The 23638-nt window shown below is 40.1% G+C and overlaps 1 protein-coding gene across 2 annotated transcripts in view; it reads right to left on the bottom strand.

Moving 5' to 3' along the window:
- Positions 1-22373, bottom strand: part of atf6 (activating transcription factor 6) — a 36231-nt gene extending 13858 nt beyond the window's left edge. The window contains exons 1-14 of one of the 2 annotated variants that reach the window (XM_055019495.1): positions 22155-22373; positions 20025-20101; positions 19533-19611; positions 19091-19188; positions 17408-17531; positions 16958-17161; positions 15059-15228; positions 6632-6817; positions 6356-6447; positions 4787-4909; positions 3215-3310; positions 3033-3135; positions 2109-2179; positions 729-840 (exon numbers count right to left, since the gene is read on the bottom strand). In XM_055019495.1, the coding sequence (XP_054875470.1) occupies positions 729-840; positions 2109-2179; positions 3033-3135; positions 3215-3310; positions 4787-4909; positions 6356-6447; positions 6632-6817; positions 15059-15228; positions 16958-17161; positions 17408-17531; positions 19091-19188; positions 19533-19611; positions 20025-20101; positions 22155-22245 (1626 nt within the window). In that variant the 5' untranslated portion in view covers positions 22246-22373. Of the gene's footprint in view, positions 1-728; positions 841-2108; positions 2183-3032; positions 3136-3214; positions 3311-4786; positions 4910-6355; positions 6448-6631; positions 6818-15058; positions 15229-16957; positions 17162-17407; positions 17532-19090; positions 19189-19532; positions 19612-20024; positions 20102-22154 lie in introns of both variants that reach the window. The other variant, XM_055019491.1, reaches the window with a different exon arrangement.
- Positions 22374-23638: the final 1265 nt, after the last annotated feature.

Raw genomic sequence — 23638 nt, 5'->3', positions numbered from 1 at the left:
TGCATTTTGAACATCGGCCACATGTGTTTTTGTTTAGAAACATACAGCATCCTGTCAGAAAATAGCAAGAGGTGATTCATCTTTACAAAACTGTTTGTTCGCTAACGTAAGTATTTTTCAGGTACATATTTCGAAGTTATTGTGCGTTTTATTGCCACTGTTTAGTTACAATAGAATAAAAAACATCCATAGTAATAAAATACAAACTGTACAGCATATATTAAATGTTACCTATCAAGCAAACTCTTCCTAAATGTTCAGGATTAATTGCGTCAAGAGAGAAAATGAAAAACAGATTCAGAGTCTCAAATGAGGAAAAAATGAATTAAGGCCAAATAGATTAACACTTGGTCAAACATAAAAATTTAAAACATGGTGTTGGTGATTACCAATGGCAGAAACTGGAGTAGAAATGAAGAGTTACACCCTTGGGTGTGTACTTTTCATCTGCTCCCTGACCCCTTTTCCTCTCACATGAAAACTCTTTGTTGAGGGAAAAGCTTACTACATACAAATTATGATTCATGGGTTGCTCATGATACAAGTAATTACTCACTTTTTATGACCAAATTGAAATCTTATGGCAGATAAAAATGGAGTTAGATTTTATTAGTGTTGAGCTGTGAAGGAAATCTGCTCTAATTTTAGTTTATGTGATCAATTTAACATCTGCATCAGATTGTATGTGTGAGCCAGCAACCATTTCTCAGTTGAAAGTTAAAACTCACCCGACGGAAAGACACGACGTAGAAAGTGTCGCCGCGACGATTGAGCTCGTCAAAGAAGTCACTGTAGGTGTTGCGAGGTGCGTAGTAAACCTGCAGCTCACTGCCAGGATTCCTGCAGAAGAATTACAGTGAAATATTCAGAAAAATGTGCACAGACACCAAGAATCAATGCAATATTTCCTTCAATGCATCCCACCATCCATCCATCCATCCATTATCTATACACTGCTTAATCCTCACTAGGGTCATGGGGGGGCTGGAGTCTATCCCAGCTGACTCAGGTGAAGGCAGGGGACACCCTAGACAGGTCACCAGTCTGTCACAGGGCTACATACAGAGACAAACAATCACTCTCACATTCACACCTACGGGCAATTTAGAATGATCAATTAACCTCAGCATATTTTTGGACTGTGGGAGGAAGCCGGAGTACCCGGAGAAAACCCACGCATGCACAGGGAGAACATGCAAACTCCATGCAGAAAGATCCCGGGAAAGCCGGGACGTGAACCAGGGATCTTCTAGCTGCAAGGCGAAAGTGCTAACCACTACACCACTATGCAGCCCTGCAGCCCACCATTGGGTGACAAATACCAAGTGTTTTATGGAGTAATATGTATTACATTTGGCCACTTTTATGCAGACGATCAATTTAAGTCTGTGATTTACATTCCATTTATATCATATGACAGATAAAACACACCAAACCCTGTAGCAAGAAAAAGATAATTCAATTTAATCAATCGCTGAATAAAAGTGTCACATTGATTTGCATCTCAGTTAAGTGTCTTAGTTCAGTTTCGCAACACACTGCGGCACTACACAGTTTGTACTACACATATAAGTACAAAAAATCCTGATGAAAATGATTTTTGGTTTATTTTCTCTTTTCATTCTGGTCAACCCAGGGCCCTGCAGGGGTTAACTTCAAAAAGGAGATTTCTCTTTTATGTCCTATAAGATCGGTTCCTTTCTTATCTAGACTTACAAGTGGAAAAAAAAACTGCCAAAAAAACAATTGACTCCATCTGTCTGATATAAACTGCACAGTAGAAAAGGTTGTTATTGGTTGCCAAACCTCTAAAGCAGCGTGCAAAGTTCACCCTTTAAAATCAATGCATCATAAATCAATCACTGTAAAACCGAAAAAAGACAAAAATTTTTACTTTACAGTTTTATTAAAAAGACACACTTTGGTCAAATACAACTACAACAATGAAATATACAAGTTTATTATGTCTGCAGTCGCTTTATGTAATTAAGTTGCAACAAAACAAAACCTTGAACTCAACACTTAACTGTGTATAAAAACCAAAATCTTGAAAAATTATCTACTTATGTGATTTTCACATAAATGTAGCGCAACATGCTTCTACTCACTTTTCCTCAGTAGTTTCTGTGTATTGGACCGTCACAATCTGGGCACTGTCTGCCTCTTTATTCTCTGTTTTCTGCTGGGAAAGAAAAAAACTAATAGAATTAGCCATAATCTCTTTAAAATCACACCAAGTAACCATTGTAGAGAGCTGGATAAACTCCTGGCAACAGACTTTGTTGAAAACATGAAAATCCAGCATCGTTTCAAAACTTCTAGAGATCAACACACACATTCCAGTTCCAAGTTTTTCTCCTAATAAATCACATCTAGTTCAGAAATTCGAAAGCTGTCATGGAAAAGACTCAGGTGGTGACTCACAAAAGCATGTGTCAATAAGAGAGTGGATTGATTTACTCTCACAAGGCTTAAACTGTTGTGTTCACACGTAGAAAGGTTCAAATGAGCAGATGTACGATTAAAAAACCATATCGAGATCAGATGACCAGGATTTGGAGTTTCACATGTTTGCCTAGTGTGATGTTTTAAGGCTAAAATGACTCAATACAGGTGAGAAATCAACACGTTCTCGCTTTCTATTTACAGTAATATGAAGTATGGGTATATACTCACTGGCCAGCTCTTGGTAGACTGGACTTGCTGTGACAGATTTTGAAAAAAAATGATGGAAAAAAAGAGCAGGGGGCACTAATCCTACAGCTCCCCTCTAAGTGTTATGTTTACTTTCTCAGGGCTGCCGGATTAAAGTCAGCCCAATAAAGAGAAATGAGAGGCAGAAAAAGGGAAGGTGTGAGGGGAGGTGAAACAGTGGTGAAAGAGAGGCTTCCGACTGCCAACAAACCTTTATACTGAGAGTAATACTTTACAGACAAAAGAGGTTTAGTTTGTGCATCGCCACGAATGGATATCATAAAATTGGCCCGTTTGATATGTTTTCCTGTTTTCCAAACCATGCTGCTGTGCCTTACCAGAATGGTCCTGCTGGGTTTGTGGTTGCTGTTACTCATGCGCCTGGATTTGGTCTGCTGCACTTCGTGGCGGTGGACCCAACCTCTCAACTCATGGGCCAACCTGCAAACAGTGATTTTGTTGAATATGTGGTCTTAACTTGTTGTATAGTAGCTGTACATTCAATAAAGACATTACTTACTCGATGCACTTGGTCCTGTTAACAGGAGGCTGGCAGGGAGGATGTGGTCTGAGAAAGACGGGATCCTTCATCACCATCAGAGCCTTGTCTTGGGAGCTAAAACAGAATAAAACACACTTAGAGGAAGAAAGTGCTAACTTTACTAAGCTTTACAGACACTCTGAATTCTGTGTAAGAATTTTAAATAACAATCTGCTAAAAATGTCTCCCCACATGTTGAGAATATGCTCTGAATGCAGAGGGAGAGCCAACATGGCCGCCTGTCCTCTGCTAAAGGTGAAATACCCAGAATGGTTTCGAGCAAAACAGCACCAAAAAAAGACATCAGCACGGCTTCAATGTGGGGACAATTATAGTGAACTACCATTGGTCACCACCAGTGAGTTGGAGGTTTGCTCGACATGTGCAGAGCTTTGGTCGCTGAATGTATGCACGACAACACTGACTTGCATTGAAGTCGGAAGTTCAAATCCTGCAAATAATTAACATAAACATCCTACAGAGAACTGAGCATTCCCACCCGGACGGTGACAGATGAAAACAACTACCCAAAATCCATACGGTGGAGTTGACATACAGCCTTGATTAGCATCACCTAGTATTGCATGACTTTCCTCCTTGTGTGTTACTCTGACTTTAATCACAGGTGTTGTGCCTCTCTGAGAGTGAATGATTGCGTTGCTCGAGGTGCTGATGTAGACTGTCCACGGTCGGGGGGTTTGTTAAGAAAAACGTATGCCACCGACGTAATCCCTCCCCTGGGCCTCCCTGATGTGAGCCAACACGCTGACTACACCTCATGTTCCCGACTCTAGGCGTCCTGGAAAAGGTTCCCCTGGACAACATGTCAGAGCACAGAGGCCTCATCATAACTCTAATTGAGGGGCCCGTATTAACCTTCCAGCACACACACTTTCCTGTTCGGTGGAACCCCAAGATTAGGTTGCATATCTCCCCCGTCATCCTTCTCTCGTTTGCTGCTGTCGCCCCTTTCGTAAAGGCTAATGTGTTCCTTCCTGCCTGCACCGGTTTAATGCTGCTGTGAAACCGGATAGTACAGATGAATGGTTTGCATTAACGTCTGACATACCCTACGCAGAGATCTAACACACAACACGGGCTGACAATGCCGCGGAGACATCAGATGCTCCGACCACCTTCTACAACATTATTTTCGTGACATGCAGGTTCAGGTAAAGCTCCAAACAGGAATGTTATTGCAGCAATTTACAAATGTGACCGCTGGGCCTCGAGAGCATTTAGAAAAGAAAGAAAAATATATAAGCCCTTGAAAAATAACCTGTTACTAACAACATGAAGCTTGATGTCAAACAAGGCCTGACCCTAATTTCCCACCTTGTTACTCAAAACGCAAACTGCCGGCCGACTAGCCTGAGGTCTGGAGGCGTTCAAAAGGCAGACGTTTGGACAGAGTTGGTAATCAGCTGGCTGTTTACACTGACTGTAATGAGCGTCACAGGTTTAGACCGAGTGCAGGCACAGGTGCATCCTGGTCGACCAACACAGCAGGTAAACACAGTGTTGTGTACTGAGGGGTGTTTTGCTCTTTACCTGTCGGCCATCTCAGAGCGGCTACTCTCAGATTCTGCCTCAGGGGAGAAACCCAATAGATGTCTGCCACTGGGATGCATTGACGCAACCTCGAGTTTGGAGCCCGGGCCACCCTGAAACAGACTGACGAAACAGAAAACAGGTGAGAGAAGGGGGAAAAAAAGACAGGTGAAGTAACATCTTGGGTTAAAGTAAGCAAATTCAAAAGCAGAACTTGTTGCAAGACTTAGATAACCGCTGAATTCCATGTGGGCCACATCCTGTGCACAGGAGGGGTTTTTAGCCACAAGCAGAATCTGAACTCTGATCTGACTGTGTAACTCAAAGGACTCACACACATACAACCAAAAATACACACAGTTGCTTCCAATGGTATTACTAAACTGGGTGGCATTTTCATTTCAAAGGGATCTGACCTCAAAGCGGGCATATTTTACATTCCAAAGGAGAGCCCGAACACAAAGCACACAGATGCAAGCGCAGGTACAAAGACTTCAGCTACTGTGAATACCACTAAAGACACAAAAGCAAATTCATTCACGTGTCCCAAGAAACTTTTTCAAGTTATAGCTCATGAGAACAAATGAAAAAAAGCACATTTTCAGCACACAAAACATATCAGATCCAAAAAGTAGACGCTTGCATCCTTGTGGGGTAAAGTTATTCCCAGCAGAAAACAAACATTTTTAAAAAATGAGAACAGAGAATCTGTCGTTATGGTTGGATGTGGTGTGTGAGCTGGAGTTTGTGGAATTACACAATCCATCCATCTGCTCGCTGGGTGGAATCAAACTCTTTTCCTCCCCTGTGTAGTTTTATATAACTCAGTAGAAATTGTCACAGTTGTTAATATTACAAGCAGAGGTAAGAGAAGCTGCCACACGCAAATGTTTTATACTTTTGACTTCTTTCAGAGAGATTCAGTTTTACAGACACAAGTGGTAAATGTTTACTTTCACCACCACACAGTGCAAAGATTTGAGTCTTATTCACCCATTAGTCATGAAGTCCTCTAAACTCTGGCAACAACATTAGAGAGCTGTGGCAAGGATGAACTGTTAATCGTCACTTTCTTGTCCAAGTGGATCAGTTTCAGGATAAGACTGTACATTACTGGACTGAATTCCACTTATTATAATGCTCTAGTGATTGCGCTTAAAGCTTTTAAGGGAGTGCATTATGAATTAATGGGATGTAAATTTTGGCATTTAAAATAAAATACACAAATCCCAGCTGTTGGCAGTTTAATGTACTTTTACACAGAACTTTACAGTGCACAAGCCTAATTTTTTGGTGGCACAGAAAGGAACACATTGCTTCAATAGAAAATGTTCTACACTGTTTTCAATAAACTTTTTTGCATGTTGTTTTACACAAGGGGCACGATTCCCACAATGAGTCATGGGGCTTCCCATTTGTTTTCCTGCAGTAATCAAACACTTATGCATTCACAGTGTGTTACAGTTAGCAGCAATCTTTGTGCATCTTGAGCTACAGTATCTGCCATCATCAGTGTTGACTGAATTTCAGCCACTGGACACTAAGTCTAATTACTGTCTCCACGCTCACCTCGTTGGTCCGACGTTAAGCACGAGGAACACCAAGACCGCCATGAGGCATACCGCTCTCCTCTTGGGTGCTGTCGCATTTAGCAATGTATTCTGCAGGAAAAACAAAACATATAATAGTAGAAACTAGAAAGATATAAATCATATGTGAACGAGCAGTTTGGTAGCTTATTTTGCTGTGAAAAAATCTGAATTTGTTCTTTTTCAGTCTTGCAGCATTTCAACTGTGCACCCTCCACAGAAGTATAAACTGTGTGGAGGTATTGTAGCCTCTCACCTCACTCAACAGGCCCTCCAGCTGTCTCTTGAGATTGCCATTCTCACACTTGAGCGCCTCATTCTCGCACAGCGCCACTTTCAGGCGAGCTTCCAGCGAGAGCAGATACTCTTTCTTCTTTTTCCGGGATAGGGAGGCCGACTCGCGGTTCTTTATCATGCGCTGCTGCCTCTGGGACAACTTTGACTGTAGCGAGAATGCGACAAAGACACAACAAAAACATGTGATATAAGTTATTACTCATGTTAAGTCATGCATTTTATCTTTCACCCACTCAACACCTATCCAAACAGGAAAGAGTGGTAGTTATTGTGTGAAAGCAATGAAATGCCACCTGTTGGGCTGCAGATCACAGGTTCCTCTCACTAGTGTGACATCATGTTTATCTATGTTCTCAAGAGTTCTCAGGGCATTAAATTTAGAAATGGCTTTTCATTCATATGAGCAACCCTGGTCAGTAAAACTACCCACAAAGTTTCACGGGAACGAGGAGGGAGAAAAATGATACACACACGTTGATGTGCAAAGCATCATTATACAGTTAATCTTAGATAAGTACGACATATACAGTCATTCACATTTAATGCCATTTTATTCTAACATCTGCTCTGTGAATTTCCATTCTTTATTGCTCTGGATTCACAGTATGCAGCAGAGGGAAGTAAATCCCTGTTTAATATAACTTAAATGTCAAATGATTCAAAGCTACATGACCTCTCAATAACTGCAATATTTCTAATTTCACACCAAGAGTATTCCCTCTTCTGAGCACTTAAAATGGAATAGTTTGGAGTGACTACATTGAAGATACAAGACTCAAAGTAGAAACTCAATGGAACAAAAGTGAATGAACTTGTGATCACTGACACACAAGTTGGAAAGCCTGTAGACACTCAAACATAATCAAGCACGCCTGTGATTTCTGATTAGCCTAACTGTATGAACATGGTTATAAATTTACTTGTGGACACCAGAATTTTCTCAGTTTCAAAACTTTTGAATGCGTCTATCTGAAATTAAATATCTGACCATGAGACTGTCACAAAGATGGAAAAAGATACAGGGGGGAGATCGGGGGACTAACTGAATAAGATGAAACAAAAAGGTTTAGAACGAGCCATAGCACTAATCAGCGCTTCAATGCTCTTCATCCCAAAACACAACTTGTACAATCTAGCTCTAAAAACTGGACTGGCAGGTACTTCAGACTTGGCACAAGGGTTATCAGTGTTTATCTGATTTCCTGGCACAGTTCAGATAATGTGTGCTTAATGTCAACCTCTATGGAAGGTGTCCAACTAAATAAAAAACCTTGCATGCTCTTCGGTACAAAACTAAGATTCAACTGAAACTAAAATTATAGCAGTCTGAATATTGGGAGCACATTTTCAGTCAGAGGAGCACAACATAAATTTGTCTGTATAAACCTTGCCTGGACTAGCACAGTGAATGCACAGTCCTGACGGTGAAGCACGGAGGTGGAAGTGCGATTATATGGGGCTGCACAAATACAAAAGGTGTTGGGGAGATAACATTTATGGATGTCACCATGAACACCTGTGGAAATAGCAAAATGCTGACTGACAAGTTGATTCAGACTGTCCAGAAGCTTGGCAGAAGACGAATCATCTGGCATGATAAAAATCCAAATCCAAAGCACATTGCCAAACTCACACAGGAGTTTCAAAAGAAAGAATCCAGCGAAAACTACAGCCTGGCCAAGTACGTATGTCTCCTGACTTGAAACCAATGGAACACCTCTGTGGGATTTTAGAGAGAAAGAAGCAACACAACATTTCAAGCAAAACGCAGCTGAAAAAGACATCTCTGAAGAATGCTAGAGCATTTCCTCAGAAACATATACCTGTATATATGTAAATTCTTTGCGTTGTATGTGCCCATATCCATATGTAAACTCAACATATCAGAACTGTACTTATCCACGTGGAAATTTCAGAATGTCATAATGTACATATCCATACGTAGATTCATCATGTCTGGTATATTGTCTTTGTGAGACTTTTTTTATTATTATATCTTTTTTTTTTTTTTTTTAGCCCTGTTGTACTTTTTGTAATTCTTGTGCTTCTTTCTGTCTTATCTGTATCCAGCTGCTGTCATATGTGAATTTCAACGGTGCACGATCAACAAAGTTTATCTTATCTTATTTACTGGTATCCTCCATGCTACAGTGGCTAAGATTCATATCTCAGTAATGAAAGATGTACTGACTTTTGTAGCATTGAGTTCCTGCTGTGTGTCTATTTTTTAAATTGTAAATCTACAATGTTAGTTTTTTGGTTTTATTATAAGAGGAAATACCCTACCGTTGTACCTCTGCAGAGGAACTAAAAACAAGAGAAACTTGAGAAAGCATGGATCTAAAATGGTGAAAGAAACGACTAATAAAAAAAGACAGATGACATAGTGAGAAAGTAAATGGAAGAGAGGAAGAGGAACCCGACATAAAAACCAACGATGTTATTCTCACCCGCAGAGCACCTCGGCTGCTGGTGCTGTAGTTTACTACAGTGATAGAATAATAAACAGACATGTTCAAGATGTGTTGCGGGGTTAATGTCACCTCCGCAACAAATCACAGCTTTAGCATCACCCCAAAGAGCTCTTAAGTGCAGGCGATCAAGCTTCTGCGTGAAAATATTTACACAGACATCCTCTAGGAGGTCAAGAGGCCGCTGGCAATGTCTGGTCTATATGTGAGGAAGGATGTGTTTACGGAGTGTGTCACTCTTTGAGAAATGGGCTCACATCGGACACACATAAACAGAAGGGGAACTATGTATGTTATAGCTCTGGACGTAAAAAAGAAAAAAAAGCAAGTCCACCTATAGTCAGACCTAATTGCTATAATTACAGCCTTAAACACTCAAGTTAATCTGTAAATAAATAGATGATATTCCACATTTCTCTGTTTATATTTGCTTCATTTGTTTATGTGAGGTTTTCTTGCAAATAAGTAAAATATGTACAGAAAAATAAACCAATTAATGAATAAATAAATACGAGTTTAAAGCACGAACAGAGGGATTATTTCCACTTGACGTCACCGAAATCAAAGTCCTGCATGCAAACCCAAATACTGCATATCTTAACATGACCTCTCGCAAATTAACGCAACCCATGGGAGTGCTTACCCAAACACCTTCATTGTGCATCCAGTCTCCAGCTACTCCTCTACTGCCCTTGACCAAACACAGACACCCTCTCCAGGGTAAGTCCCTAAGATCCTGGGCCTAATAGCCCCGTTGGGTGATTAAGTTATTTGGATCCCTGTATTTGTGTTCTGTCTCCTGAGAAACCCCTCTGTCTCCCAGCCTCGATCTGGGAGTCGTGCCACCAGCCTGAGCCTGGGAACACTGCAAGTAAGCAGTTACCAGGGAGAGCAGAGAAGGGGGAACTTCACATCGCCTCCACAATGAGACAACGGAAGAAAATGTAGGGGCAGGGGGGCAAAAAAAAGTGGCATTTCTCAATGAAATTCACTTGAATGGGTGAGAGGCTAACACTGATACTGGCTCCAACTCAAAGTGTCGGTGGGAAAAGTCAACCAGGATGAAAAAAAACGTGCATATAAGCAAGGCACATGCCCCCAGCTGCTCCTATAGGGATGTACAGTGGTCAGCTGCAGACAGCTGTTGGTATACTGAGCAGTGATGTCTGATTACACCTCAGGGTGCTGAACGTCTGCTCAACAACTCTTCACTGCATGGATACAGGTGAAGAGAGAAAAACAAGTTGGCAAGACGACAGCAGCAGGTCCCAGCATGCCTCGCTGTCACAGAGCTTTAGAAGAGCTCATCTTTCTATTCGGCATCTCAAGGGTTACTCCAGAAGGAAGTCAGCGATTAACCATTAACCTATATGAATGGGAGGGGATTAATTTTACAGGCTGAAGTGAAAATGTTTGGAGATTTTACTGTAGGTCATAAACTCCCATATCTGTGGTGTGTGCTCCACAGGTGGAATAACCGTCAACCTGTTATGTTTTCTAACAGTTTTTTTATACTGCAGTGCACTTCTTAGGTGCTCAGCTTCACTAATTCTTCATTTTAGAATTCTCAGAGAATGTAACTGAAGTATTTGGAAGCACTGTTGGTGTGAATGTTGGTGCACAGCAAAAGCAAGACAAGTTTTTCCAGCTGACTGATGTTTTGTGGGTGGCTGTTTTTTGCATTGTGGTATTTCGGATCCTATTAGACTACAAACTGGTATTTTTTTGGGTTACTAGAATTCACAAAATTCCCATTAGTTGCTTTACATTAGGCTCAGGTGTTTAGAAAAGACTGTCATTGTCAGTAAATTAGTACTATTTGAGCACTGACTAATGTGTTTACAGGAGCACAATATTACAGAAAAACAGATTTTACACATTGTAATTAAAGCAACCACTTGTGGCAACAAAAACAATAGCTCACATTCCAGGGATGTCAAATGATTAACAGATTTTCATGACATCATATGATGAAAAATCTGTTAATGAAGTCAATTAAATGAGAGAATATAGGCCATGTTTATTTATAACCTTCAATTCTCTAATTGATCTCTTTCCCTGTATGAGTGTTGTCAGTTAGTCTGCAGAAAAAGATCTTTACAACCTGATGTAATGTTTTTAATAAAGTTCCCTTGTAGCCGTCCAACTTTGGAAATGTTCTGAAAACCACAAACTTCTTGCCGAGATGAAAGCGACCAGAATCACACCACGCTCTCCTGGGGTCCCCTCCTGTAAATCCCCCCCATCCTGCTGATAGAAGGATATGTTGAGGCCTGCAGTTTCAGGCTGGACTGCTTTTGTTTGCCTAAAACGCACACACACGCACGCACGCACGCACGCACGCACGCACGCACGCACGCACACACACACACAGCTAAATCCCCGGCTGCATAGGAGCCCATTACATTATGCTGACCCAATCCCTGATGGCTGTTTACAGCTGTCGCAAAGCGCTTCGTCCTGCACAACACCTGTTTGAAGCGTGTAATCGTTAGCAGCCATTTAACACCCGGCCTTATATAGGCTACCTATAGGCCAAAATACAGTGCTGTAAAAAACAAGAACGGTGACACACAGGGACATATTGTAGATGCAGCAACACCTGTCAAAGGCATGCCAACTTTACAGGCATTTTACGCATGCTCTGGCCTACCAAGTTCACCACTGTGCTGCAGCCAGAACACAGCTGCAGTGGGTTCAACCTTGTTCATAGAGTCTCAAACAACTCATGAGCTTCTTGTTGGGCCACAGAAGTAACTTCGCACATGGAAACTGGTGTAAAACTTCTAGGACAACCATTTAAATTCAGCAATTTAAACATAATTTTACTAAAAATATTCCAGCTGCCTTTTGAGATGATCTCTACACAACTTTCTCTTGAGAAATCCAGTCCTACATTTCCCCTCTCACAATTAATAGCTACAGACCCTCCCCTTTAATCACCTATTGTAAACTTTATTGACTTACTTAGCTTCACAAATGGCTGAGAGGCGTGTTTGTTTTGGCCCCTGGGGTTTGGAATTCCACGACATTGCTCTCGAAGTCTGGCACGGAAAGCGCCTCTCCAGACCCGAATATGCCCACGATAATTGGACAAGTTCTTCTCCGCCCTTTAAAAGGGGGCGACTATTTTTACAGCCAGAGGTCAACCGTTACTATTCATTCCACAACAAACACTTTTCAGTTGAGGTTAATCACTAAAGAAAACTGGTGGAAAACATTGTTAATGTCAAGATGCATTGAGCAGAGCGGTAAAATAGAGCATTGCGACATTAGGTTATGACTAATGTCTTTAAATGTCAGAGGCATACATTATTCCAGTAGGAATTCTGCAGGTGTCCCCACAGAAATCATTGCACATGATTTTAGTGACATTTCACAAACGCAACACATCGCTTTCCATGATTATAAAGCTATTTATACACTGAAATGTGCATTTTTTGCGACTTCTCAACTCGGTTTTATGTTAGACGGCACTGTGGATGTGGAAGTTCTGCTCACAAGGCAAACAAGAGCAACACAAAAGGAGACGGAGTGAGAACATTTTTCTCAACTCACTAAAGGTCAGACAAGAGCAAACCATCAGGAACTGCAGCGCCGGAGACCGAAGCCTGAAACAACAGTACAGCTGCTGAAAGTCACGGCATCTCTGTGGCTGTACAGTGGGAGCTGACAGTTTAGGCTTAAAGAAGAGGCATTTGCAGTTTAATTTTGCAGAGCAACAAACAATAAGATATAGAAACACAAGCGAGCCTCAGGTCTTCAAAAAGATTATGACAGACTCTTCCAACCAAAACCAGCATGCAAAAAAACAAAAAAAACAGAGTTTTTATTGTGGGACCACAAGTACGTACCACAAAACAAACTACAAGTCAGTTTTCTTTTTTGACTTTTAAATTGCTGCTTCAGTTCACAGTAGCTTAAAAGATTCTCCAATATCTCAGTTTAGTGCTGTCATTACACCAACCGGAGAGAAATCAGTGTGTGTGCAGGGAAATTTTGTGTGTACAGTTTGCATGTTTGTGTGTATTTTCCTGTTCAGTGCAGCTGTCCTGACATCACCCGTGAATGCAACACATGGAAGGATCCACCCTCTGTGATCCACACTGAGGTTAATGTCCTGCTACGACACCGTTCACACTGTCTGAACCACAATTACATAACATGTCCATCTATCCAGTAAAACCCCACAGGTACAATCAAGGCAGACGCCAGTAATGATCATCTGCGGATTGTTTGTGGTTCCGTTAAAGCTTTAGCAACTCACATGGAGGTTTATGGTGATGATCAGTTACACCCTTTTGAAAATAAATCTGGTTTGATTAAATTTACAAATCATTGTGCTTCTCTCTTGTATTGCAACAAATAGAAATAAACTTGAATAAATTCTCACACAGCATCCATTTCCATGTTTACACTCAATATTACATCCTGTCAACATGATGCTTATCCAAGTGAAAAATCCTAAAACTTTATGTCATATTTAATTATATGTTCCAGGAACTTATTCCTATCAGAAGAAAAGGTCATTTGCGTCCTTTCTGACTAGTCTGGTCCATGCACTGCAATAACTTTTCTCACAGTGTGGAAAAATTCACTCATCGTTATAAATAATACGCATAAATGTTTTTCCATCGACACATTATTTTCATATTTTAACCAAAAAATAAAGCTAATGATGTGTGAAATTAAAATAAATAGTATGAATAGGTTAAGATGAGTGAGTTTAGGTTGGAAAGGTCCCAGTCCAAGCCTGGCAGCCACAGAACCATAGTTACATAGAGAGGAGCTGCATGCACACTCACGCAGGCAACTCATAAACATGCCGCTGCATGCAAGTTCACACAGTTGTTGAAGGTACTATTTATTCCTCTGGAGAGGCTTTGTCTAATAAATTGCTTGGACATATTGTTAGTTAGGCAGTAAATTAGGGAGTGTGACCTTTAGGAAAGCTTGTAAGCTTAAAATCCAGTAAATTAGAGACAGAAAAATACGAGGCGACAGAGATAGGTACTCCTCTCCTGAGAGCAGATCTATCGCTGAGGTGTTAATTGGAGGCCCTTGTTTTATTACACGCACATGTTGAGACAAAATGATGCCAAATGCTTGACAACAACGTCAAACATTTTGTGTTTGATTTGTTTTTGTTTGGCCAATCAGATGTCCAGTTAGTCCTATGGTGTTTTACTGTAATATTTTAATTTAATGTGCAATACTTCGTTATGATGTGTGATGTTACTTCATCACCTCAGTATCATTGCCAGTAACAGTTGTTACTTCTTCTATTCTAGTTTTATTATAGTTTACATATTTCCAGTAATGTATCATATATATCATGTGGCATTTTGCTTTTCTATTAGGAAATGCATTTATGCATATGCAATTTTACTTTCTGAACAACATCTAGAAAAGCAATTGTCTTCGGGATGACTTAAGTTTTACCTTATCTTAACTACAACTAACAAACCAACAAACTAGATCTTACTTATTTTCACAGTAAACAATATCCCTCTCAAAGTGTGTAACCACAGCCAGAGAAAGAGACTGACTAGCCACCGTGTCAACATGCAGAAACACGTGCAGCCTTGCTGTGCCATCAGTTACACCGACACACAAAATAACAAAGGAGTTGTTTATTCTGTAACTGTTAAGATTACGTAAAAGTTCAACAGAAATACATCTGAAACTTGGTATCGCTTGGATACCACATAAAAGCGTCATGTTTTGACTGATGAAAGTAAACCCATTAAGAACTAAGTAAACTATGAAAATATTCATTTTTGTCTTCATCATTGTAATTTATGTCTAATTTGTGGATACCAGCTCCTAAACTGAGATTGTGAACTTTATCATTCATGCTATTCTGTTCCTCCTCTAACCTTTCAGTGTTAATATCTCAGTGTTTACTGACTCACATCATCGTCAGAGGAAGGTGCCCGAAGTGTGACAGAAACAACCGGTGGAGAAGCGACAGGGACAGGCTTGTCCTGGCTGAGCGTTGGCATGGCGACCACATTGCCAGAGTAAGCCTGCGGCGTCTGGATCCGCAGCAACTGGCTCGGCTGAGACAGCACAATAGGACGACCTGAGAGAGAGAGAGAGAGAGAGAGAGAGACAGAGAGAGAGAGAGAGAGAGAGACACGTATTGAAATTACAGGTCTTAGCTAGACTATAATCATGTTTTCACTGTATGATTAACACAGATTAATGCAGACTGTGATTATCCGTAGATGCGTGTTTGTTCCTGAGTTTATGTTTTCATCTCACACTTTTATCTGTGACAAAAACATTCAAGCTACTTTTCTACACAAGCTGGAAGCCGCAGCTCTGTGCTGTTTAAAGAGCCTCTTGCTGCACATGGTACAGTCCGCTTCCTTCAACCCCCCCAGACCTCTGCTGACCTACGTTAACCCCCCGTCTTTAACGGGTCTCTCTGTGTGTTTAAAATACAGGTGGAGAAGATGTTTGCCATCTTGACCTGTGGTCTTAAACTTCCACATTCCAAACTGAGAGCTGAGCAACTTTTATGTGCATGAACGCACATAAACACGCACGTGTGTCCACATTTAGAATGGATTATGGCCCAAAAGAAATAAACCAGCAAAATCTCAACAAAACACAATACTGTCCATGTTCGTTAATGTCCTGTTATTGTAGAAGCCTCCCAGAGTGGAGCCCACCCTTCTCAGTAAGCCTGTGCCAGGAACCATTCCTCAAACTGACCCAGCAACCTTCACGTCCGATGCTAAACAGCCTGTCAGTGCTAATTGTGTAGAAGTGTTAGCCAGCCCTGCTAATGAATGTGTGTGGGGCCAGTGCTCTTGTCTTGTGCCCAAGTTCACCATCTGTAAGAAGATTTCATAACAATGAAGGTCAAAAGGAATTAGGAGCTTTAGGACACCTGTCAGCTTGTTTGTTCTCTGGAAATACACAACTGACACGTTAGACTCCATAAAACATGAACTAATCAGTAAATATCACTAATTTCTTCCTTTCATCTCCCTGATGCACAGAACTGTGCTCCTTATCCTTGAATATTGAGCAAATCTTCAACCACTGGGACTCATAACACTAAACAGGCTTGACTTGACTTCCACTTGGGGTCCTACACTTGGATAACTTGGCCTCAACCATCTGCCATCTTGGCCATTACCAGGCAAACAGCTGAGCCAAGTTCAAATTTTCTTCAAAAGAGGTCAGATTCTCCACCCACTTGGGTCCCAGGGATGACATAAGTATTTACACTGGCCTAGGTGCTGCTGATGTCACATACAGAGAGGAGCAGATCGGCAAACGAAACAGGCTAAACCACAAAACAACAGCAATAATGACTTTTAATGCACAAAACACACTGCAGCCCATAAATACTCTTTGGTTTACATGCGGGTTCTTAAAGCAAGCTTTCTTGATTGTATATTTATGATGGCTGATTTCCAAAGCGGGATTTTTTCAAATGCAACCCAAATTTGGGAATGTTTTCATTACAGAAAATATAAATAACTTAATGCCTGATTTATTTATTATTGTTTGACTTTGAAGCAGAATAGATGGGACACTGAGGTTCAGTGATGAGTGAACACTAAGGTTAAAGCACCATCTACTGGCCAAGACACAGCAACTACATTACAGCAGGAATGGTCAGGTTGTTCATCAGTAATGACAAACTATTGGTAATAAAATTCAATCTCTAAAGCACAATAAGCTACAAAATGCTTTGATAATAGAATGTTATACTGCTTTATAATAAGTAATATGCTGGTCTGAAGTAATACTCTGTGATAAGAGGCTCCATGTGCTGCAGTGTGAGCTCTGACCTGGAGGGGGCGCTGGTTGGATGCTGACCGGAGCTGCCTTGACCACAGGCAGCACGGTGGTCTGCAGAGGCTGGATGATGATTGTCTTGGCCTGCAGTGGAGCTGCTGCTTGAGCCAAGGGCACAGCTGTAATCAGCGGTTTGGGCTGGATGGAAACCGTCGGGCCAATCTGAATCGGCCTCTTGATTGGCTCAGCTGGTTTGGCTGGTGTGTGTGAGCGTTTGTGCGTGGAGGGATGGAAGGGGTGAGATAAGAAAACAGGATGGTTATGTTACTTAGGAAAGGATGACTCTAAGCAGAGGTAAAGAAATCTGCATTTACAGTTTCAGAGTGGAGTTTTTCTAAACCCCATCCCAGGATTCTGCAAATCCAGGCTATGGTGCCAGATTTCTCCTAGTTTTTGGACAAAGAGTACAAATGCAGATGACTGTTTAGCAGAGGCTGCCTCACCTCTTGCTGTCAGACTGGTCCTTTTTGCAGCTTTCTTAGCCGTGAGAGAGATTTCAGAGAAGCCACTGGACTCTGAGCAGACTGAAACAGGAGAGGGCTGCGACTGCGGTGACAAGGCCTCATCCTGGGTAGAGAAACAGATCAGACTTAGATCCTCTTAACACTGACTACACTGAAAATATTCATAGAAACCTTTTACTCCCAACGCTCTTTTGTAAAGCTTCTTATTAGGCTCGTTTAAGATGAGCCAGACCTGCACAGATTCTGGCAATCGGTGCACAGTGCATGCTGGTTGACTTTCTGTCCGACTTGAATGCAACTTGCTTTGACGTCGTGCAAATGTAGGCATTAATAACACTGTAAGATCAAGGCGGCTGCAGTTTTTGAGCCAGGCGCCACAGTCGCTGTCCAGCAATTGCACGGCCTCAAGGTGTGATGGAAAACATGTGGCTCTCTGCTATATGTTAGATACCTTTCATTTTATGTGGATTTACTGAGATTTCAATTTTATTTGTCCGACTTGGAAGGATGTGTGTTTGATGGTGGCATTTATCAGTGAGAAAGGCTGAAAACATTCATCATAAACTGGAAATATTACATAGTTCTCATCTACTGAAATATATAAACTTGGTTGATTTAAATCTTGAAGTATTTAGCGACACCAGAACTTCTGGTAAAATGGATGCGACGACTTTTAAAGATTCCATCTCTACAAAGGTTTCAGCTGACAGTCAGAATATCGGACTGATCAGCAATGAAAGCTATAGTCCTGTATTTATTTCTGCAGTATTTAAATATTTATCAGTTTTTTAATGTATTTATGTAGCTTGAGGAGGACCTGTTCTGTTAACTGATTTCTGAACAGTGGCAAACTGATCATATGAACGGAGGTTCAACCATGAAAACAGACTGTCTGTGTCGCACTTTGATAGGCTGCTGTGTCATGATTAAAAGTATTATAGACTGTGCATAAACTCATATATGTGTTGGAGAACATTTTAATAACTAGGCACGTTTCTGTAAGTTTCTCCACAGACTGAAGGATGTGGGAAACGGTCCATTTTCACTGCAGACTTTTACCTCCAACTCCCCGATGTCTGCTTTCCAGATGAGGCGCAGTTCATCTTGAATGAGCCTAGTCTTCATGTAACACATGTTGGAGACACACTGGATAAAAATGGACCAAGTGTCCTTGTCAATATTCAAAGACTCTAGCAGATAAATGTGTCCTTGGATTAAGTCAGGACAATTCCGTTTGCAAACAAATGTGTGTGGACTGTGTCGGGGCCAGAAAAAGACGTAACCCTTGTCCTTGTTTTGACACACTGTGAAAACATATGCCTGCTAAATTATGCTAATGTGGTTGAAGTTGTCAGCACCTTTTTTTTAACGAGGGGGTTGGCACTCAGCTCAGATGGAAATCAAATTATCAGCCTGACAAGGTGTTTAAGGCTTTTGTTAATAAGCATCTCAAGTGTGTGTGTGTCGCCATCCAAAAGAAAGCACAGCTGTCAGTGTTCGGACACCATCTGGATGAAAATTTTCTTTGTTCCAACTGAGACATGCAAGAGTGGGCATGTATGTAAATACTCACGACCAATATCAAAGGTAAAATTTGCATTGGAAATCCAATTCAAATGCTGATAAACCAGTAAGGACAAAAAGTTAAGGACAGGGCCTTACCTGTAAGGAGTACGGGGACAAGGCTTCCACCGAGGCAGGAGAAGAGACGGAGCTCAGAGTGTGGGCAGGTGACAGAGAGTCCACACTCACCTCACCATCTGGATGCACAAGGACGCAGAAGAACGTGTTTTATATATAGGATCATTCGGTGTAGGCCACTGTGTCTCACCAGTATTCACCCAGTCAATAAGCTTTGCATCCTTTATTCAATCATAAAGCAGCCATGACAACATGAAATGTGCAGATGCTGTTTTTCAATAAACATTCTAACTAATAACAATGTCAACAAACTCAGTCCAGTAGTATTTTCCTTTTCTCTGCTGTATGTAATCATTGGTACATTATACCTAAAGCTGGCTGAAACAACAATATTTATTTCATCATCTCTTTTGGATCATTTAATACAGACATATGAGACATGTAAACACTTGTGTTGCTGTACCTGTGCAGGTGCTGCTTGTATCCACTTCATTCCACAGAGGAATATCGATGTCAAAGTCCAGATCTGGACCTGGGTTGGCCTGAGAAACCAAAATCACACATTTTGAAGAAATGGACCTTATCAGAATGTAGAATGGGACCAAGCACAATATACATTTGATCATCAGTCAAGATATACATAATGTATGTTGAGCCATGTAGATGTAGAGAACAATTTAAGTCAGAAACAGCAAGTTAAAAGCAGTCAATACACCAGTTTAAAACTATCACAAAAATTCCCACTATTGCCTACAGTACACCTAGCATCTCCACAATGTAGGTAAGGTGCTGCTTTGCTAACACAAGTGATAGTGATGTACCTTCGCCTCTGTCTCTGCACCACTGGTAATAAGCAAATCCCTGCCTCTTTTGGTTTCCTGTTAGCCACTTTGCATGCTTAACTAAGTTTCAGTTCACAATTCACATTTGCAGACTAAGAGGACGAGTAACTCACATAGCCGGCATTTTCCAGGGCCTCAAGCAGCTCATCTGGGTCTCCCAGGTTGTCTAGCTCATCAAACAGGCTTATGTCTGTGTAACAATACAGAGTACAACAACATGAATCAAGCTGCTCTCAGTTTATTGCACAGTGACTGTTGAACAGAAACTATAGCACAGCTACAGGAAACACTGTAAATGTAGGTCTGTGCATTTGCCAGCAGTTGTGTCAGCAGTCATTTTTGGAAGTGTTTATTGATATGAATGACAATTGGCAAAAGAAACAAGCTAATATAAATTAATTTACAGTGTGTAAAGTACATTTTGAGAATTTGGTCAGTTTAGTTCAATAGATACTCATACAATACAACTACAACAATAGGGCTGAACAAATTACAAAAGTTAAGGACACATTATACAGTACGTCGTGTCAATGTTTTAATGAATAAATGTCTTCCTCTTTGTGTGACAGTCACATTATTGATGGTATCTCATGTAGTAATGCTCCATCATGTATTAAAGTTATTTCACAGAGAATTCTGAACTGAAACTGACTTGATAATCTTTTTTTAATCGCAAAACAAATCAAAATATCAGTGAGAACAACTGCAATTAAATGTTTTACCAAACAACTTCAGCTTTAAATTATAGATAAGAATATAATTATTACACAAAACTGAAACTTTGCAGGCAACTATTAGACAACTGTGACAATGCTGTTTTGCTTCTTTCTTTGCACTTCCTGATGGAGCTATACTGTGTTTTCTTCTTAAAAATTGTTGTAATTCTGTTTTGTTTAGTCCAAACCAGTTAGTAATTGCTCTCTCACTGTGGTTTCCTTTTTTAAGTATGAAGAAGGCTGTGGTCTCATCATCTTATAATTATTTTCTTTTAGGCATTGTTAAGTGATAATTTAATTTAGAACATCTGTTATCTGTACATACACAGCTTATGCACAAAATAATGGAGACTCAAAAAAAAAGTTTCTGCCATCTACTGTTAGTAGTTTTTGTTTTTTCAATACATAATATTTTCAAACATAATTTACTACACAAAGAGAAATATTATAAGACTTTCTTTGTGTCTTTTCGGAAAACAACAGGTAGTCTAATAACTATTTCCAAAGCTGCAGTAACACAACAACAGCAAGCATAGATTCAATTCAACATGAAACACACAGACAAAGGAAAAAAACAAGAGAAAAACACACACAGTACAGCAATACTAATGCAATTAATATAATAATAAAAAGACAAGCAAGAATATGAATATTAAACTGTGATAATATCAATATGCATAGCATATGCCAATATTATTTAGGTTTACTGAAAATTAAATGGGGCCACTTTCAACATAATTTTTGTTTAACTCCCTTATTTCTAGATAATTTCAAATTTGAATTCACTGAAAATATGGCCCCTTGAAAGGTAGCGTCTAATTTTTAATAAAAATTAACTATAAAAGATGTACAAACACAACATTATATAACATACAGCACAAATACACCCCAAGACCTCAGCTATTGTAAATGAATAATCAGTCACAAAGACCCAGATAATACAAATATTGCATCCGATTATTATCATTGTTTTAATTATAATTAATTAATAATTAATTATAATTTAATTATACCGTTTGATTCCTGAATACATGAAGCACAAAATATTAAAAATCATGCAATTGAAAACATTAACAAGTTACATTAAAATGAGAAAACAAAGCACCACTCTTCTCCAAAACAAGTGCACCAAAACATGTTTTTAGCGCATGTTTTGCATCATTAGACATCCAGATGGTGAGAGCACTCGAGTGTTGCATCTGTTTTTGAGGTGAGACTGTGAATCGGTCCTTGTCTCCGGTCGTAATGCTGCTTATTGTTATTAATATTGCATCCAGGCTCAGCAGGTTACATCATCACGTCATCTTCAGCTAGCTAATGCTAACAGGCTAGCTAAGACTGGGAATATGGAGACAAACGTGCCGCTTTAACTTCACACTTACGTTTGGGCGTTTTTAACAACACAAATCTGCTTTAAACCGCATATTAGCCTGCGTTTTAATTGGTAATATCTGTTAATTCAACTCTACCGGCTAGCTGAAGCTACTCCAGCTGCCCACAGTCCGTGTTTCTAGAAGCTCCACTTACCCCACTCTCCTCCCTGGTCGATGGAGATGATCCCCGTCTCACTGTCCATCGCCGGCTGATTTTCGAAGTCTAACGTTAAGTCGGTTGACATCTTTTTCTGAATTCATTAGTAAGTTATCACACGGTGACAAGCTGAGATCAAGCGAGGACTCTGAGGACTGTTCATGTTTCTGCTGTTTGAGAGGAAACTTCCCCCCTTGACGCAAAAATACACGTCTGACTTTACCGAAAGTCTACGGGAGCCGCCGAGGGACAAAAAGAAGGCGCAGCGAGAAACGCGGCGCTGCTGCTGAGCTGCTGCTGCCCGAGGAGTCCGCAAGACGGCAGGAGAGCACCGCAGCTTCCCGGTGAGGAGACGGTGGTTCTAAGATTGACCTCTGAGGAGGGGTGGTACAGAGTTCACGGAGCAGTAGAAGCACCAGCAAGACTAGCAAGGATTTTTATATACTACTACTACTACTAACAATGATAATAATAATGACAGTAGTAGTCGTAGAAGTAGTACTAGTAGTAGTTGTCATATTACTTCCCCCATATTATAAAATATTATATCTAATAACAATTTAACAACATTTAACAATTTAAACAGATACATTGATTATCCATCCATCCATTATCTATACACCACTTAATCCTCATTAGGGTCATGGGGGGGGCTGGAGTCTATCCCAGCTGACTCAGGTGAAGGCAGGGGACACCCTAGACAGGTCGCCAGTCTGTCGCAGGGCCACATACAAAGACAAACAAGCACTCACACATTCACACCTACGGGCAATTTAGAATGATCAACTAACCTCAGCATATTTTTGGACTGTGGGAGGAAGCCGGAGTACCCGGAGAAAACCCACGCATGCACAGGGAGAACATGCAAACTCCATGCAGAAAGATCCCGGGAAAGCCGGGACGTGAACCAGGGATCTTCTAGCTGCAAGGCGAAAGTGCTAACCACTACGCCACTGTGCAGCCCGCTACATTGATTATTATTATTATTATTATTATTATTATTATTATTATTATTATTATTATTATTATTATTATTATTATTATTATTATTATTATTATTATTATTATTATTACTTTTTCTACTACCCACCGTTTTCTACAGAGGTCAAGCTCAGCATACAATTTTTTCCCATTATTATTTTTTTTTTAGTAGTAGTAGTAGCATTGCTGTGGCTGTTGTTGTTATTATTAAAAATTTAATTTCTTGCTTGATTATTCTTATTAATAACTCTGTGCCACCCTTAATAATTATTAATAATAATGTATTAAATTTATTCATTACGATGATATAATATATAGTTTATAAAATTCTTTAATATATATTACTAATAATAGCCAAGCAAGCATATTTATTTATTATTTTAAAATAATAATAATAATTTTTATTATTACTTTCATATTTTTATTTTATATTTTATGGCATGTGCAATATAATAATAACAATAACAATAACAATATTATGTATTTATTTATCTATTTCA

This window comes from Amphiprion ocellaris, chromosome 2 (genome assembly GCF_022539595.1).
Source record: "Amphiprion ocellaris isolate individual 3 ecotype Okinawa chromosome 2, ASM2253959v1, whole genome shotgun sequence".
NCBI classification, from domain to species: domain Eukaryota; kingdom Metazoa; phylum Chordata; class Actinopteri; family Pomacentridae; genus Amphiprion; species Amphiprion ocellaris.
Note: the sequence above shows the minus strand (reverse complement) of the source record. Positions and strands in the feature narration are given on the sequence as shown.